Source organism: Chaetura pelagica, unplaced genomic scaffold (genome assembly GCF_000747805.2).
Source record: "Chaetura pelagica isolate M959 unplaced genomic scaffold, ChaPel_1.0 scaffold107, whole genome shotgun sequence".
Classification (NCBI taxonomy): domain Eukaryota; kingdom Metazoa; phylum Chordata; class Aves; order Apodiformes; family Apodidae; genus Chaetura; species Chaetura pelagica.
The window spans coordinates 179,029-195,663 of record NW_009953979.1 but is presented as its reverse complement, the minus strand read 5'-3'; the positions used below and the strand labels follow the sequence as shown (position 1 = coordinate 195,663).

Here is a 16,635-nt window from a genome sequence, read left to right as displayed (position 1 = left end):
CCAGGGATGGGGCAGCCACAGCTTCCCTGGACAAAGACAGTAGGGATGATCTAGCCAGATATCTGTATCTAGTGATATCTATACTGGCTTTAAACTGAAAGAGAGTAGACTTAGATTAGACATTAAGAAGAAATTCTTTGCTGTGAGGGTGGTGAGACCCTGGCCCAGGTTGCCCAGAGCAGCTGTGGCTGCCCCATCCCTGGCAGTGTTGAAGGGCAGGTTGGATGGGGCTTGGAGCAACCTGGTCTGGTGGGAGGTGTCCCTGCCCATGGCAGGGGGTTGGGACTGGGTGATCTTCGAGGTCCCTCCAAACCAGACCTGTCTGGGATTCAATGACTCCTGTGGTGATTGGATCCATTCATTGCACAAGGAGTGCCAAAGGGGAGGCTGGGGTCCAGCTGCACTTCAGAGATCCTCACTCTTCCAGGACAGAGTAAATGCTGCCAAAAATAACCTCCCTTTGACAAGTGTTTTGTTGGGAGTAAGACTGAGCTAAAAGAACAGGATTCTCATGCCCAAGTTCGCTTTTTTTGCAAACTAAAAAGCAAAAACCAAGCAAACCAAAGGAACACTTGCCAGTGCACTTTGGTCCTGCACATCTCAGAGGAACTTTTCCAGCCTCCTCATCCTCTGATTTCAGTGGGAAAATATCCACAGGGGGCAACAAACTCTTCAGATCCCAGCATTTCAATAACCATGTTTTGCACTAGGCAGGGAGCTTTCTGCCTCCTCAAATGCTGCAGACAGAATGAGGTCAGAGGAAGGTTTTTCTGGTGAGCAGGGAGGCCTGGGAACAGCAGCAAAGCTCTGGCCATGCTCTGCTGTGGATGGGGCTCACATTTAGTTCTCCAGCATGGCCAGTTCATTTCTTTCTCATCTTGCAAAATGTATATTTCCAAATGGAAAAAAAAGCTGAGGGATTCAATGGCATGTTTAGGTTTGAGAGTGGTGGAGCAGCTGTGGAAGACAGATGTTCTGTACATGTATTGAGGAGAAATAGTCATGCAGCCTTACCTGTGTTCATTACCTATGATACAACAAAACACAGTGTTTCTCTGATCTTTGCAGCAAATGAACCTTTCTGAATAAATGAAGATTATTTTGTCTCTGCTGTAAGACTAGGCCAAGCCCATTAAATGTTATTTGGTTTAGCTAATTTATTTTAAATTACTTCAGGAAGAGATATTTTTTTCCTCCTGTTGTGGTCAATGTGCTCTATGCTTCTTTCAGTAATTCTGTTCCCAAAGACAACCTGCCCTCAATTAGGTTAATGATGTATATTTCCCTCTTTGCATATCCTTCTACATAATTTGTTTTCTCAGCAGCCGTGGTCAGTCTCTGGGTTAGGGAGCATCTTTTACATTGCAGACCCATATTAGACTTTAAGTGCACTGTCCTTCAGTCTTGTTCATGTATACACTGTTTCTTTTCTAAAAGGCTTGTATATGTCTTTGTCACCGTGATGGGTCCTATAAATGTGTAAGAGTGACCATCATCTCAACTCCTCCATTGATTGCAGTGGGACATTTCCTCCCAAGCGAGGTGCAGTAGGCTCCCTCTGTAGTTTCTGCAGATAAATAAACTCTTCTGGAATGTGACAGAGCAGACCTGATGTAGATGTCCACTTTAAGATAAGAACAGTCCTCTGCTTCACTCTGGCAAGACCCCCTACAGTGCTAAGTCCAGCTCTGGGGTCCCCAACACAAGAGAAGAAAGTTATTTGCAACTTAAAAACAGAAGTTGAAAGAGATATAATGTCATCTGACTAGACAGTACTCAGGTGCCTCCTTTTTCCTATCTGAGAGGTTTTATTTCCACTAACTCCACTAACTGATTTTTTCTAAGTCTTCTGCTCCTAATGTCACTGGTTTTCTGCTCTTCCTAGACCCTCATACTTGCCCTGCATTTACTTTTGTTTGGCCTTCTTTGACTTTACTGCCTCCAGCATCATTATTACCCCTGGAGTTCTGCCTTTCTCTTAGTTTGCAAGTGTTTGCATGCCTGGTTGGTTTCTAGCTTCTTGACCAGACCTTCAGAAACTTTTCTCTGCCATTAGCTCTGCATTGATGGATTTCATACCTATGTCACTGATGCTGCCCCTTGGGGTTTTTTAAGTTCTGTAACCCAGAGTGATTTTTATTTCATCGGCCAGCTTAATTTATCTTCTGACAATTTCCAATGTTCCTTTTTTCTCCTTTGTTTCCATACCCACATTCATCTCTCTGACATCTCCTTCTTGCTGCCCAGCCACTAATTCCACCTGCAGGTCACTGAAACCACTGTCACTGTCTGCTCTGCCCTTTTTCTTGGTGCAGGTGAAGGACGTTCCTTTTCTCATATTATGCTGCTTAGATCTGTGTGACCTCTTGAGATCCTGGAGCTGTTTTAGCTGTAGTTTCAGCCACAAAAAGTTTTTGGGGAATAGAGTTCAGTAGTGTGAGCCTAGAGGGATTGTGGCAGCTGGCACTGTTAGGATTACTGATACTAATGTAGTCAGGGTGGTCAGACGTGTTGGCATCATAATGCCATATATGTATTCCTACATAATACCAAAATAGATTTTCTGTGTAAAGGGATAAAAACTTATCTTTGTCTAGAGCCAAGGAAGATCCCAGCTCACATGTAACCTTGCTCTGTGAAGATGGGACAATCAATTATAGGATGAGAGCAAATGGCCTCAAGTTGTGCCAGGGGAGGTTAAGATTGGATATTGGGAACAGTTTCTTCCTGGAAAGGGTTGTCAGGCCCTGGCCCAGGCTGCCCAGGGCAGAGGTGGAGTGCCCAGCCCTAGAGGGGTTTCAAAGTCATGTAGATGTGGTGCTGAGGGACATGGTTTAGTGGTGGCCTTGGCAGTGCTGGGTTAATAGTTGGACTTGATCTGAAAGGTCTTTTCCAACCAGAATGATTCTATGATTCTATCAGATGAAAGAGAAGGGACAGCAAGGAGGAAGGAAGGGTGAGGACAAGGGTTAGCATAATGAACCAGCCTCACAGTTTCATATGAAAAATCTGTGTTTCAGCAGTTAATATTTAAACTGATATCTAATACCGATAGGCATTTTTTTTTAAACTTGTGGTTTAAAATCCTCCAGGTGCAATTTTGAGGCTGTGGGATCTGGTTTATAAGAAGAGGCATTAAGTGAGAGCACGGAGAGTTTAATGGAAGAAGAAATAGTCCAAAGGCATCTGCAAGGGGAATAGTTTAGAGATTTATACACTGCTCTTCAGTGGCTATAAGTTTCAAGATCAATAGGAAAACATCTGAATAAAATATAAAAGAAATCTTGGCTTTGGCACCAAGATGGTTGGGTTTATTCCTAGCTACCTGATCTTTGTCTGCTCTGAGATTTGTCAGCCCAGTTCTTCTCAATGTGTTATAACACAGTCACAGAAATCACAGGCTGCTGGAGGCTGGATGGGACCTCTTTGGATGATTTTGTCCAGCCCCTGCTCTAGCAGGGTCCCACAGAGGAGGTTGTCCAGGATCGTGCCCAGTTGGGGTTTTAGTATCTCCAGAGACAGAGACTCTACAGCCTTTCTGGGCAACTTGTGCCAGTGTTTGACTACCCTCATGGTAAAAAAAAGTGGATGTTTTGTATTCAGATGGAATTTCTATGTTGTATCTGTGGCTTCTGGTCCTGCCTGGCTCTGTCTTCTTCATTCCTTCCTGAAGGTATTTATAGTCATGGGTTCAGTCCCCATGAGCCCTCTCTGCTCCAGTCCCAGCTCCCTCAGCCCCTTCTTATAGCAGTGATGCTTCAGTCCTTCATCATCTGGGTGACCCCTCACTGGTCTCTCCCAGTCTTTCCATGTCCCTTGAACTGGGGAGCCCAGCACTGGGCCCAGCAGTCCAGTGTGGCCTCACCAGCACTGAGAAGAGGAGAAGGTTCCCCTCCCTTCGCCTCCAGGCAATGCTATGATGCTGTTTTTTTTCATTTTTGTTCAAGTTGTCCGTTTTTACACTTCCACATGTTTGGTGTAAGTTTCCCAATTAAGATTTGATTTTATTTTTTCTAAGTGACTAAATAGCAGCACACACACTCAAAGAGTTTTTGTCACTGCTGTCCTTCTGCCACCTCTTCTGGCTCTTCATTCCTCCCTGCCCTGTATCTCTTTAAATTCAAGTGTTGCAAGATAATGTTTTTTTCCCTGGATTCTCTGCTTTGCTGATGACCATCCTCATGCCGCTGCTCTTGGACCGTGTTGCATTTCCCTGTATAATGATACTGTGTTATTTTCAACTTGGATCCATGATAAGTGTCTTATCTGCATGTGCTGGCTGGAGGCAGGGGTCTAAAGAAATCAGTTGTTTGTGGTGTTTGAGGCAAGTGGTGGCTCCCCCTTGACTTTAAATCCCTAAGCCAGGTTACATCACTGTCTGAGCAGAGCACTGCAGGTCAGCAAAAGGCATGGCTTGGATCCAGAAATTGCTCTGCTAAATTTCCTAGTCTGTACGATGCAGGGAAGGGTGGTAATTATCCTTTTTGACCTTAACATCTATTTAAATCAATCATGGGGGAAAGTAATATGACAGCAAACAAGAGATCCCTCTAGATTACGTCCTGGCAGCTCCTTCAAAAGTTCTTTCCCTTCTCAGTAGCCAGAGCAGCACTGTGCAGTTTTATAAAGATGTATAAAGTTGTGAGCCAGCGTAACAGAAATTTGCAGAGATTTCCTGCTGGAAATTACAGGATTTAAAATTAATTGCCTATTTTACTTGGCTTTCCTGGTAGATTTTCTGAACAGAAATGAATTTAAGACACCAAATGCACCATGTATATACCTTCATAATTTCTTGAGTTGCTTATAAAGCTGTGGGGCCAAGTCTTAGTGTGCAAAATTTGGGGCAGGAGCCAACAACCTTTCAAACCCTGTTCTCACTGATATGCAGTTAAATGTTTGAGCCCCAGTCATGACCAAGCACCCAGAACCCAACCTTCAGCCATCACACCTGAGCAGCAGGACAAGAAGAAGCCTCCTGCAGCTTTGTGGAGATTCCTCTGACCTCATTTTTCTCTTCCCATTTAATCTTGCTTCCCCTCTCCCTTCAGAGGGAGCTTGATTAACGTTATTTCTTGTTCTCTTTTGGCTCTGGCTTGGCACAGTGTAACATGTTTTTGGTGTGTGGTAGATGCTGCTACTTGAAGAGTGGGGGAAACCTACTACAAAATAACATTTTAATGCTGCTTTGAAAAATTCAGTGACAGTGTGTGGCTAACCTGGGTGGAGGAGGCGGTATTTTGTCTTTGACACTGTCTTCTGAAAAATAAGGGATTCTGTCACTGTAGTGTAGTTCTGAGATTCTCTACCAGGGATATACTCATATTTTTTTAAGCAGAACAAAGCAAACCCTCATTCATGTGACCAATCACTTTCCCAGAGCAGCTGTGGCTGCCGAATCCCTGGCAGTGTTGAAGGCCAGGTTGGATGGGGCTTGGAGCAACCTGGTCTGGTGGGGGATGTCCCTGCCCATGGCAGGGGGTTGGGACTGGATGATCTTTAAGGTCTGGGTGGAGGAGGCGGTATTTTGTCTTTGACACTGTCTTCTGAAAAATAAGGGATTCTGTCACTGTAGTGTAGTTCTGAGATTCTCTACCAGGGATATACTCATATTTTTTTAAGCAGAACAAAGCAAACCCTCATTCATGTGACCAATCACTTTCCCAGAGCAGCTGTGGCTGCCGAATCCCTGGCAGTGTTGAAGGCCAGGTTGGATGGGGCTTGGAGCAACCTGGTCTGGTGGGGGATGTCCCTGCCCATGGCAGGGGGTTGGGACTGGATGATCTTTAAGGTCCCTTCCAACCCAAGCCAGTATGGAATTCTACAAAGGTAAGACTCACAGTGCTGGATGAATAGAATGTTACTTTCTAAAGGAGTTTTTTCACCAATGAACTTCCTTAGGCTTCAGGTTTTAAAGACATTTTCACAGAGGTGCAAATAGATCTGTGGCTGCATCTGCAGCAGAATGCACCCAGAATGTTCCTATCCCCACCAGCCACCATCCTTTGTGGTGTCAAGAGATGACATTGCTGTTTCTCTGCTCCCAGGCTATATGAAGAAGTTTTGGGTTTTTTGCTGAAATCATAGACTCACAGAATGGTTTGGGTTGGAAGAGACCTTAAAGGTCATACAGTCCTACCGCCCTGCTATGGGCAGGAGCACCTTCCAGTGGACCAGATTGCTCCAAGCCCCATCCAACCTGGCCTTCAACACTGCCAGGGATGAGGCAGCCACAGCTTCTCTGGGTAGCCTGGGCCAGGGTCTCTTCAAATTTCTTCCTCAGCAAAGAGTTTCTTCCTCAGATCTTATCTCACTCTCCCCTCTTGCAGCTTGAAACCGTTCCCACCAGTCCTATCATCAAATATGTATCTGAAAGTCAAAGGGATACACGTTATAAAACAGTCCGTCCACTCCCACGTGGAGGAGTAGGGAATAAAAATAGCTGACGCATCTGTGTGGAGAACAAATCATGTCAAAGAATGAGAATTGGATGGTTCTGCCTGGGTGGGCGGCCTCGTGAAGGAGGGGGACGCACTAATTTTAAATTTATTGACTCATAAAGCTTTTGACACTATCCCATATGGTATTTTCATAAATAAACTAGGTAAACGTGGACTGGTTGAAACTGCTGTTATGTGGGTGTGACACCAGTGGAAAAATTGCAGTCAGAGGAAGAAAATATCAATATTTTTCTAGCAGAGAGGGAGCACGTGTCAGGTGGGATCTCACGGGGTCTGTTCCCCATTCAGCATTACTCAGTTTATGTCTTGGCGTGATGAAACAGGGAACATGTGTACAGAAAGTTCACACTGATGCTATGCAGGGGAGCTACTGGGGAGTCTTCAGAGGGGTCCTGTAGATCAATAAGATGAAATTAATAAGAACAACTCACAGTGACAGAAAATAAAAATTAAATGCATGAATGAGAATTGTAGAATGACCAATTAGAGGGACCTGATAGTGAAAAGTGGGAAATTGTAGTGGATTAGGAACTGAATGCAAAGCAACATAAATCCCCCCCAAAAGAGGATGATGATGTGATGGGGGTTTGTAGTAACAGGAGCACCATGTCTAGGAGAGCTCAATGATTCTGTAGTGGTGGCTTCCACCTGATGTGCTGTGTTAGCTTCTGGGCAGCAGATTCTAAGAAGGTTATGGACACGTTCCAAGTGCAAAAGCAGCTGGTGGTGTTGAGAGCTTGACCTTCCAGAGAAGGAGAGTCCTTATCGTGGTCCTTGTGGGGAAGGGGTTGGTGAGAGGACTTCAGGTCCACTTGGGGTGTGGGGAGGAGAAGCACCAGATTTGGTTCTCAGCCCTGGAGGTTTTAGATGTGTGGTGGGAACTGCAGGTCCAGAGGCTTGTTAAGTTATGCAGGTCCATTTCAGACCAGGTTACATGGCACAGCAGCACACTTGCAGTTCAGGAAAACATTTGCTGTCTCATCTGTTTGATCCCCCCCCTTGAAGAGAGGGTGGGCTGCAGACCATTGTTTTGCAAATTGTATCTAAATTCACATCTGGCTTGGGCTGATCCAAAGTTGCCTTTTGATATACCAGTGATTCACTGGGGAAAATGAACAGAGGAGAGGGGGCAGAACTGCCTTTATCAAGGTCAGAGAGGAGCTCATCCAGTTCCAACCCCCTTGTCATGGGCAGAGACACCTCCCACTGTACCAGCTTGCTCCAACCCCATCCAACCTGGCCTTCAACACTTCCAGGGATGGGGCAGCCACAGCTTCTCAGAGCAACCTGGGCCAGTGTCTCACCACCCTTACAGCAAAGAATTCCTTCCTAACGTCTACCCCATAGTCTACCCTCACAGAGTGCAGCAGCTGGAGTATGTGCAGGGGGTTCCTCCTCTCACCACCTTAATTCTGCATTTTGTGATGTTCTGAAGCTCGGATCCTGCTGAGTGGTTCTCTGGAGGGACTGAGGTTCCCCTGGACAGGCTCACCTGTGCTTGAAATATGAGTGGAAAATCAGATACATGTTAGGAATGGTGTTCAGACACATGTTAATTTGATCTAAGTTTTATTTTTCTTCCAAATCAGGAAGCTATTCTCATTTTGGGTTAAGATTGTGGTCATTTCTGCTGGGCTTTTCTCTTTTCTAAAGAGTTGTAATGAAAAAAGGTCTTGGGACCTTCGTTGTTGTGGTTGCAGCAATGTCCCTGCTGTAAAGCAGATTTAAAATCAAGCTTTTCAGCTCTTGCCAGCAGTCAGACTTCACCAAGTGTAGGTTGCTTAAAAATTCTGCTGCGCAGTGGTTAATGTGAAGTCTCTTTTCTTATTACAAACCCATTATTCCAAAGGTTGCTCGTTGCCTGGAGGGGTTGATGTGGGAAATTCCGGTTTGCTTCTTTTTTATAAGGTCTTGCTCTGCTTCTGGCAGACTTCTCTGACATGTTGCTGCACATAACAGGGAAGAAAAGAGTTTGTGTGTCTGAAAAATATGAATTCTGTTTTCATAATATGAGTACAGTGATGCTGAAAGCAATAAATGCCATATTTATAAAAGCTTCTGAAACAAATACTTCCTGCACCTGTTTGGAGAAAGGATTAACTGTGGTTTGTAAATTGAAAGAGCAGCTTGAATGCCTGACATGGAGATGAAAAATGGGATTTCTCCTTCACTTGAATGTTAGGAAGAAATGCTAAAATAACAGTGATAACATGTTGGAGGATCATTTTGTAGGGAACACTCCCATCTCGCACCTGTACAGGACTTTTCATCTCCCAGTAGAGCAGTGCTTTGTCCAACATGCACCATTCCATGTGCTAGAGCAGCAGTGAGTCCCATGGGCAAAACTCCCTATGGATGTGGAGGAAATCCTGTAGCACAGATGGTGTATCCATCTTTGGAGCTGGAAGAGAAGATGTGGCTGCCTGGGATAAAACCAGAACCACTTTGCTGGTTTCTCTCAGGGGTTTTGAGATGTTGCTGTTACAGGTGTGGTAAAAATCAATGTGGTTTAGTTGGACCATCTAGAGAAGTAGTTATTTCTGTGTGTTTACTTCTGGCTGGTATTTCTTGCATTCAGTCTCTGTCTGTAGAAATACTCAAAACTACAGCAACTTCATTTTTATGAGCCCTCAAAAAAAAAGAAAATATGGCATCATTTAATGAGTCTCTGTTAGAGGGTAATTCTGTTGACATCAACCACTAATTTTTATTTCTTTTTATCGCTTTCCTCGTATTTTCATTTATTACTATGAGAAAAAAACCCAGAAGATTCTGAATGCTTTCAGCTCTGCTTTTAGTCATGGTGATAAAAAAGCAGCCCAGTGTGGTTTGGCTTGTTCATGGAGCTGTTTGGCAGCAGCGGGGTCAGTTCTGTCACACTTTTGATTACTCATCCGTTTGGTTTTGTTTTTCACTGTTTGTTTTGTTGCCGTTCATGAATTATTTGCTTTGTATTCATGTCATGTTCTGTTTGCTCTCTTTTGCCTTCATCACTAGGAGGTTACAGTGCATCCCGGAGGCTGCCGGCCGAGTAGCTGATGAGCATGCACTGATCGCCAGCTACGTGACCCGACTGCAGAGCGGTGCATGGTTAGTGCTAGGGCAGGGGTCTCCCCTGGGCAGGGACGGGCACCCTGATGCTGCTTCCTCTGGGAAGTGATAGTCCAATCAAAGGTATTTGGCCTCTGTTGGCAAATAAAGGGGAAAATGTCTTGAGTGTTGTCTGAGATCACCTGGAAGGACATAAAATGTGCAAAATGCACTGATGTGTATGCAGAGAAACGAATACAGAATCACAGAATCCCAGTCTGGTTGAGTGGGAAGGGATCTTAAAGTTCACCCAGTCCCACCCCTCTGCAATAGACAGGGACATCTCCCACTAGACCAATTCACTCCAAGCCCTATCCAACCCAGCCTTCAACACTGCCAGGGATGGGGCAGCCACAGCTGCTCTGGGCAACCTGAGCCAGTGTCTCACCACCCTCACAGCAAAGAATTTCTTCCTAAGATCTTATCTCAATCTCCTCTCTTACACTTTAAAGCCATTCTCCCTCATCCCATTACTCCCTGCCCCTATCAGAAGTTCTTCCCTAGATCTCCTATAGGCTGTTCAGGTCCTGGAAGGTGCTTTAAGGTTTTCCTGAAGCTTTCCCTTCTCCAGGCTGAAAATCCCCAACTCTGTCAGCCTGTATCCAGAGCAGAGGTGCTCAGGGAAACATGCACAGGGGGAAATACAAAAGGGGAAGGGAGCAGTTTGTGTCCAGTCCCACTCCAATGCATTCATTGCATTGCAGAATCCTGGTCACAAACTGGTGAACATCCTCCCAAAAGGGTTAGAGAATTTTTCTCTTCGTGGCCATTTTGCAGTCTTGTCTTTCACCAGCAGCAAACTGTCTGATTTCCACCTTAATTTTTTTCACAGACAGCTCATACGCATTGGTTCTCCTGCCAACATTGTCCTATTTTTACAAGGGCAGGGAGTGATGGGAAGAGTGGCAATGATTTCAAGCTGCAAGAAGGGAGATTGAGATGAGATCTGAGGAAGAAATTCTTCGCTGTGAGGGTGGTGAGACCCTGGCCCAGGTTGCTCAGAGCAGCTGTGGCTGCCCCATCCCTGGCAGTGTTGAAGGCCAGGTTGGATGGGGCTTGGAGCAACCTGGTCTAGTGGGAGGTGTCCCTGCCCATGGCAGAGGGGTGGCACTAGCTGAGCTTTAATGTCCCTCTAACCCAAACCAGTCTGGGATTTGATGACAGCTCTGTTCTTTCTCCTCATTGCTTTTACCTCTCCACCCCAAACACAGTCACAGGAAGATGTCCCAACCTGTCTCCATCTCTTTGCCTCAGCTAAACTCTTCCTATCCCATCAACACAACCTGCTTAATGTGACCGTTTCTGCCAGTGCCTTCCCAAAAAAATGTTAATGCTTTGAATAATTGATGTCTTTCACCTCAGCTTTAGTATTTGTGCACATTTATATTTCATGGCGGTATCTACGTAGAGAAATTTTACCCTAAAGCTCCAACTGCAGCTCTCCCATTTCATCACAGGACACAGCTGGGAGGTTTTCCCTCTTCCACTTTTGGATCTAATTAAATGTTGCCTTTTAAGAGCCAGAGCTGTGCTGGAAAGGAAAAGGAGCTTTAGTGATTTGGAGGCTATATGGCAAGGCCTTGCTCTCTCCATGTTGTCATCCTCTGAATGATATTTTTGGGGTCCTATTTCATCACTCTGTCATGTAGAGATTTGTATTTCACTGCTGTATTGATCCTGTTCTGGCTGTCTGGATCTCTGGGGAAAGTCAGTTTTTTTCTTGGCAGTGAGTCACTGCTGTCTGCTATCACCTGCTATGAACAGAAAGCCCATAATATTGGCCACCAGACAATAAAAATGAAGGAATTTTAGACTCTCACCTTCACTCAATGACTGTAATCAGAAGGTTGGGAGGTACAAAGGAGTGCATCTTGAAGAGCATGTGACAGATTGAAGTATGGTGTGTTGCTGCTATGTTATAACTTGTTGGAGTAAAGGTTTTCAGTCTTTCAGGTCTTCATATTAAAACCAATATCACTTGGCAGTGTTACCAGAGCCACAGCATACTCCTCGGAGAAACCAAATGTGAAGGAAAGAGTTTAAATCCTAATTTCATTGTGTATGGGAGGGTCTTCCAAGTCAGTGAAAGAGACTGATGGGATCTGTACTCCTCTGTTCCTTCTTTTGATCTTCCCCTCACCCCACAAAAATCTCATGTAACAGTAGATCTTTCTACTTTTGGTGAGCTGAGTGGTGATGCTCAGGGTATCCCATCCAGCCCTCCCAAATCTCCTCTGTATCTGGCTGACTAACAATGAATCTCTTATGGACAGCATGTCCATCTCCTACCTCTTTGGGCATCCTGGGCAAGTGTCTCACCAGCATAAACAATTTCTTCCTTAAATCTGGTCTGAATCTCCCCTCTTTTAGTTTAAAACCATCACCCCTTTCATCCCTTGGCTGAACCTAACACCTTTTTTCTCTCAAAATGTAGCTTTCAGAGCACAGTGTGATGGAGAAGCTGCTCATGTCATTGACAGTCTGTCCCAGGGATTAATTGTGCTGACGCTTTTTAAAAAAGCCCCACTGCAAATTTGAGCTTAACCTTTCTTCTACTTCCAATCTCTGATGCTGTGTGTACTTACTTTTGCTCCTTATTGCCCAGCATCTCCTTGTGTCTTTCAGCCAAACCTTGATGGCCTTGGAGCCATGGCTAAGCTGGATCCCTGAGATTTTTCATCATTTAAAAAATTACATAATTCACTTATGTCCTCCAACCAAAAAGCCCATCTGAGCTACATAAGGAATATAGCAAAGAAAGCTCAGTGTTCCTCATTTATCTTACAATAACATCTTTCTTTCTTTCTTTCTTTTACCTACTGTATTGTTGTGGCAGCAATCCAAATTGGTTAAGTGCTTTTCAAAGAAATAATAGAAAATCCCCACCCTAAAGGATGTGCTGCAGGCAAAGACAGCTGCAGAGTGCAGCAAGTAATCCCATATACAAGCTTATGGAGCCAATGAGTTGTGCTTTATTTCTTGGTTCGTTGTTTGTTACATACTTCTTAAGCTCAGCATTCATAACTTACCTTTCCCATCATTCAGCACGGCTTCTTTTCCCCAGCCCCTGGTTCAGCTCCACTTTTCACCAGAAAAATAAAATAGCCTTACCCAGAGTGTCATTATTTTGATGTATTTTGTATTCTGCATTTCCTGCAGAAGACAGCTGGCCCCTGATATATGTGTTTTCATTTGGGTTGGTTGATCTGGGTGGATGGATGGGTGGTTACTTGCTTGGCTGGTTTCATTTGGTTTCCTTTAAATTTCAGACTCTGAAACTGCAATTCTCTGCAGCACTCCCAATTTAAAATGAGAAAGGAAAGAAAAAGTCACTTTTCTTAAAAATATTCTGTCTCCAAGACCCTTACCCTTGGCTTACCATCAGTTGACACCTGGGATGTGTGGTCCTTCTAGCCAGCACTGAAAGAATGAGCCATACCTTCTTCTGCTGGTCTCTGCTACTTCTCAGCATCATGGAGTGACAAGAGGAGGGAGAATGCTTTCAAGCTGCAAGAGGGGAGAATGAGATGAGATCTGAGGAATAAATTCTTTGCTGTGAGGGTGGTGAGACCCTGGCCCAGGTTGCCCAGAGCAGCTGTGGCTGCCCTATCCCTGGAAGTGTTCAAGGATTGATGGAGCTTGGAGCAACCTGGTCTAGTGGGAGGTGTCCCTGCCCATGGCAGGGGGTTGGGACTAGATGATATTTAAGGTCTCTTCCAACCTAAACCATTCTGTGAGTCTATGAAGCCACCTAGCACTACATTTTAAGATTGAGAAATTTATAATACTGCTTTTCCAAAATTCTGCTCCTGTGAACACCTTTGAACTCTCAGCCACGTACCCTACCCACTTCTGAGCTCTGGGCTTGAGCCAGGCTTATTCTTCCCCTTTGCTGCCTTTCCCATTCTTCTGGAGCTGATGTCCTCTCCTTGTTGTGCTGGCTTTCCCTCCAGGACCTTCCCGCAGGCAGCACCGAATCCCATGGGAATTGTTTGAGCGGGAGAAGGTTCCCCCTTTGTGGGGCAGCCTCTGTCCCTCAGGACATGGAGCTCTGTGGGGCTCCCACCACAGAAGGGTGTTTGGGGTAGGGATCCTTTGCAATATCTCCACAGAAGTTATGACTACAAAAGACTTGAGTTTTCCTTCCTGGAACCGTGTAAAGAACTGGAGGTTGTGTTTGCCACCCTCTCTGCTAATCCGACAGCTGCAGGTTCAGTAGTGGTTCATTTGTTCAAACTGTTTAAATTAAAGAATAAGCAGGAGGGCCTGGAGATGTACTTGAATTCCATGTCCTCTCCATCTATACAGCATTTCTAAAAGCAAACAGAAAAGGATTATTATTTCTTTTAAATTTCAGGTTTTCTTCAAGTACATAAGACCTTCTCAATAACTATTTTCTAATTCACTTAGATAAGAGGTGATCATTCCAGGGCCTGGGAAAGGCATGAGGAAATACCAGATAATGGAAAGGGCAGAAGGGATGGAACCATCTGCATTCCTGTAAAAGCAGAAAAAAACCCAAAATTTGTACAGACCAAATTGCAAAGGAAAGCTAAACAAAACCATTACCAAATTCAGAAGGTAGGATGGGAAAGATTGTCCCTCAACAACAACAAAAATAAACAACCAGAAAACTAATTAGCATGTGTGTGTGGTTCATAAAGCCTGGTGTAAAGACTCTGTTTTTAATTTTCTTTAATATATTTTCCTACTGTCTTAGCTCACCTTTCCCCCACTCCCTCCTTTACACTGTTCAGCTGAACATCTTCAGGTCTTCACCCAGCAGGACAAATGAAGAGGCAACACAATTTATACTTGTTGTAAAGCCAGCAGTATGAATTGTAGCTATACCTCTGTTAAATTCAGTCCCGTGTTTCCATGCCGTCCCAAACATGTCATCTGGCAGACTTTCAGAGTCTGAAGAGAGATCAAGTTGTTAAATTTGGTGTTATAGAAAAGAAATTGCAGCTGTTTGGGTTGGTTTTTTTTTAATAAATGTAATGTATGCAATATAGGTTTGATTTTTTTAAATAAGGTAATAATGAATCTATGAAATTTAAATAATGTCAACATAAATGTATTAAATTAAGCTTGAAGAAATGTAAATTATCTTGTGGTAATGTGGACTAAAAATAGTTTTTCTGGGTGCTGGGCATGTGTCTCTTCCTTTGCTGCTTTCTGGGGTGTGATTCTGATCCTGAATTTCCCTGTAAGCCTGTGCAGATGCTGCAAATGCCGTGAGCCGGTCCTGGGTTTGGGAATGCTCTGTCAAATGTCAGGAATAGCCTTGGGAAGGCTGTGTTGCAACACATGGGTCATTTCCACCTGGAAACCTGGTTGTTTCCAGTAAATTATGGATTAGTTTTTATAGCTAATTTGGTGGCTTCCCTTGGAAAGAAAGACTGGGATGAGAAATCTGCTTGGGTGTTGACTTTAAAAGTTGTTGATTTGGCTTTTCCCTGCCAAAATGGATCTGGTGCTAGATCTTAGCATTGACTGGTTGCAATTAATACAGCTTGAAGATTATAATTTCTCCCTGTGTATTTCAAGTTAAAAAGAGATTTGTGAAGAGTAGAAAGTGGTTCAGTGCTACAGGCACTGGCTGTGTTATCAGGCTGGATTAATCCCATTAATGATTAACATGCCCAGAGGCGATGATGCTGCTGGTAATTGTGAGGAAGATTGAGGTGCTGCCTTTCACTTCCTACTCTTGGGGCTTTCTCCCATCTCCTGTCTCTACTTTTCCTGTTTCAAAGTTCATAGTCCCTTTCTCTGGCACCTCAGGGTGCTCACACCGTTGCTAATAATTATTGGAAATATTATTAAATAATTTTTTTTCAGCAACATTTCCCGGCCTGTCTGTGTGGAGCATCTGGAACCGTTCCCTCCTCTGCTTGTGGAGGTGGGAAGGAAGTCTCAAATTACCGCATGTTGTATGTTGGGGTGGTGTAAGGTGATTGTAATTCAGGTGTAAGCCAAGCTGATTCACAAAGTATTATTTGTGTTTAAGTTGTTGTTGTTCAGTGACTGAGTCCATTCTTCCCAAGTCAGCATAGTTCCCATTGCTCTTCTTCCTGGAAATCCTCCTGACTTGGACACCTGTCATCCAGCATCTCCCAAGGACAAAACTTTTCTCCCTCCTCATTCAGCTTTTTATCCTTTTTTCCCTTGAGTAAACTGAAAGATATTGCAGAAAATCTCAAGAAACAAATTAAATTACGGTGATACATGTTTATTAATTGTTGAAAACCAAATTATTTCAATCATTTAAAACTGGAAGACATGAATCCTGGAGAAAGTGCTACAGGGCAGAAAGGCTTCGGAGCAGTTCCCCGTTTTGGAAGCAGGATGAAAAAGGGAATATTCTGGATTATTTCCAGCATGACTTCTCTTTTCCCTATCACTTTCTCTTTGCAATAATGCATCTTCTTTCTGCCATCCCTGGATGTGAGTGTATTGATGGGGTGTTTTGGCTTTTCCCCAGCAGTGTCCTGGACAGCCCCGGCCGGCTGGACGAGGAGCACAGGCTGATCGCCAGGTACGCTGCCCGGCTGGCCGCCGAAGCTGGGAATGCAGTAAGTGAAGATCCAGCCCTCCTCACCCCCCCGGGGATGCACAAGGTGGTGGGTTGTGGTTTTTTTTCAGTCTAATTAGTAGCTTAATGCTAATAGCTGCGTGAAATTGTCATTTTTTTGTTGTTGTTTGCTCAGCTGATGGGAGGCTGTAAGCTTTCCTCATCTGCAGCAGAGATCCTGCGAGGGGAGAGCAGGGAAAAGGGAAAACAGCGACACAAATTATTAGAAATGAGGTCAGAGGAGAGAATAAGCAGCTTAGTCCTGCTTAGTCCAGAGAAGAGATAAATGCGTAGATACCTGAGGAAAACAAACCGTGGTGCAAACGTTGTGGAATGTATTTATTCCAGAGGGAAGGAGCCCAAGAGAGAGAAAGGAAGGAGTTTGGGGTTTGTAGTCAGTTATTACAGAAGAAATTAGAGGAAACACCCAAGCAATTTTAAATTGGTAAAATAAATACAGGTTTAGCAACAAATTGCTCTAGGAGATCCTGGCAATTAAGAATGTAGGGA

At 44.3% G+C, this 16,635-nt stretch overlaps 1 protein-coding gene across 1 annotated transcript in view; it reads left to right on the top strand.

Moving 5' to 3' along the window:
* DTNB (dystrobrevin, beta) overlaps positions 1-16,635 on the top strand; it is a 175,709-nt gene that overhangs the window by 82,997 nt on the left and 76,077 nt on the right. The window contains exons 10-11 of the mRNA XM_010002203.1: positions 9,462-9,551; positions 16,039-16,126. Coding sequence (XP_010000505.1) covers positions 9,462-9,551; positions 16,039-16,126 — 178 coding nt within the window. The remainder of the gene's footprint in view (positions 1-9,461; positions 9,552-16,038; positions 16,127-16,635) is intronic.